Genomic DNA, 2,512 nt, shown 5'->3' on the forward strand with positions numbered 1-2,512 from the left:
AAGAAGCAATACAATAGTATCCTAACTACTTGAACTAAAATCATCATCCCTCGGCTTGCTTATAAAAGCTGCATCTACTTTATCCCCAACTTTTCAAGCCCCATAGGAGTCTACTACTTTAGGAACATAGGAACAACTTCCCCATCTGCAACTTTGAAAGCCGCAACTGCACCAGGCGAAGACCTATCAACACCAGGAACTGTGCCCCACCCAGCCGTAAGACTAGGAACTTCCCCAGCCGTAAGTGATGATACTTTAGCCCCAACTTTGAAAGCCCCAAAGGATTCTCCTTTAGGAATAACTTTTCAAGAAAGAAATGTTACCCCGAATTTCTCTACTTTTGCAAGTGCCAGCTCAAAAGCTAAAGCAGCATCACCAGCAGCACCAGGAACTGCTAACTTACTTCTATGGGGCCCCACCTGAGTCTCCTTTCTCTACTTTTGCCGGAACATATGATTCTACTTGAGGAGCTACTTTAGCATCAACAGAGGATGATACAGTAGGAACTACTTTTCAAGCCCCATAGGAGTCTTCTACTTTAGGAGCACCTGCCCCACCAACTTTGAAATCCCCAACTGCCCCATCCCCAACAGGCGAAGCCCTAGAAACCCTAGTAACCTGCCCCAGGGGAACTTATATTATATACAGGCCGGATTCTGAAGTTAGGGGTTTTTCAAAAGCCCCGAATTGATCTACTTTTTTAGCAACAACAAAGGATTCTCCTTTAGGAACAACTTTTCCGGGAACGGAGTCTTATACTTCAGGAACAACTACTTTTGCATCAACAGCAGGAGTATTAGATACTTTAGGAACTACTGGCCCATCCCTAGCTGCCCGAGCCCTAACTTTTAAAGCCGCAAGTGCACCAGCTACTTTATACCCAAAGGCGGGATCGCCATCCCTCGTAAAAGCTGCCTCGCCTTTAGCCCCTACTTTTGAAGCAACGGAAGCATTAGTAGCTTCCAGTGGGAAAGGAACAACTTTTCAAGCCCCGAATTGAGAGACTTTTGCAGTAGCTAATTGAGCTACGAATGCAGGAAGGGATTTCTCTACTTTTGCCGCAGGAGGGGATTTCTCTACTTTTGGCTAAGAATTTGATGTAGAAATATTTGCCTTATTTTTCCTTACGAATTTGATAAATTTATCGACTTTTTCCTTAAGGAATTACTTAACAAAAGATGAGTCCGAACAGGCGAAGCCCTACCTGCCCCAGCCCGAACTTTTGCAGCAGTAAGTGATTCTCCTTTATGACGAACTGCCCCAGCAACAACTGATTCTTCTAGTGTTCATTAGTCACTACTTTTGCAGCAGCAACACTAGACTAAAAAGCCTCTAACAACTTCAAAAGCCGAAGGTGTTGAAGCGTAAGCCGCAGGTGCCTACTCAGAAGCGGAAGCCTAAGGTGCCAACTCAGAAGCCGAAGCCGAGGATGCTCTTTAGCCTGCCTCAACATCCGAAGCCCTACTCTCAAGGGCCTAAGCCCTACGAACTTCAAGAGCCGAAGCCTTCCTCAACAGCCTAAGCTGTACTTAGGAGCCGTACCCGGAGGAAATTTAATAGGCGGATATCTAGGACCTTTTTAAAGGGAGAAGAGCCGTACCCGGAAACATAGGTTAGAAGATCCACCGGGGCGGGGATAGTCCTTTCTTTGACCTACCTTGACTTCTACTTTTTCAACTTTTGCCGTAGCTAATTTATCTACGAATGCAGGAACAAATTGAGAGACTTTTTCAGTAGCTAATTTAGGAACGGATTTCTCTCCTTTTGCAGGAGGAAATTAATCTACTTTTCGAGCACCTAATTTAGCTTTTCAAGCAACAAATTGATCTACTTTTGCTACTGAGGAAGCTACTTCAAAAGCCTCAACCGAAGCCATTGACCCAACGCACCAGGAACTGCATCTGGGAACTTATTATTATATTAGGGCCTAGCTAAAGGAACTGCATCTGGGTCATCTCTATCTACAGGAGCTGCGGTAGCTGCATTCTTGACTTTAGCAACAGGAGCAGCAAGAGCTGCAGTCTTTCCTTTAGCAACAGTAACTCCAGCCGGGTCATCATCCCTAGGCGACTCACCTGCATCAGCTTTCCGAGACTCTAAAGCAGCAGACTCTAAAGCCGCAACAGGAACTTCAACCCTAGCCTCACTCGTAGCTGCCCCCGCCCCAGCGGATTCAAGTTTAGGATCTACTTTTCAAGCAACATATAATTCTTAAGTGGTGACTACAGGCATCTGAAGTGACAAGAGCTCCAGTGACAGCTCTAAAGGCATCAACTGAGTCTTCTACTTTAGGAGGAACTGCCCCAGCTGCCCTAACTTTGAAAGCAGCATAGGAGTCTTATAAGGAAAACTATACCCGAACTGCAACTTATTTATATTCATTTGAGGGGAACTTATATTATATACAGGCCGGATTCTGAAGTTAGGGGTTTTTCAAAAGCCCCGACATATGATTCTAGTTTAGGAGCAACTGAAAAAGCCGCAACTGAAGTAGCAACTGCCCCAGATGATT

The 2,512-nt window shown here is 45.2% G+C and overlaps 1 protein-coding gene across 1 annotated transcript in view; it reads left to right on the forward strand.

Annotated features, from left to right (window-relative positions):
• Window positions 1-1,522, forward strand: part of LOC141829919 (peroxisomal adenine nucleotide carrier 1-like) — a 5,061-nt gene extending 3,539 nt beyond the window's left edge. The window contains exon 5 of the mRNA XM_074717392.1: window positions 1,349-1,522. Coding sequence (XP_074573493.1) covers window positions 1,349-1,522 — 174 coding nt within the window. The remainder of the gene's footprint in view (window positions 1-1,348) is intronic.
• The last annotated feature ends 990 nt before the right edge of the window (window positions 1,523-2,512 follow it).

This window comes from Curcuma longa, chromosome 5 (assembly GCF_044706935.1).
Source record: "Curcuma longa cultivar G26 ecotype Majalengka, Jawa Barat chromosome 5, ITB_CL_G26_1.1, whole genome shotgun sequence".
NCBI lineage: Eukaryota > Viridiplantae > Streptophyta > Magnoliopsida > Zingiberales > Zingiberaceae > Curcuma > Curcuma longa.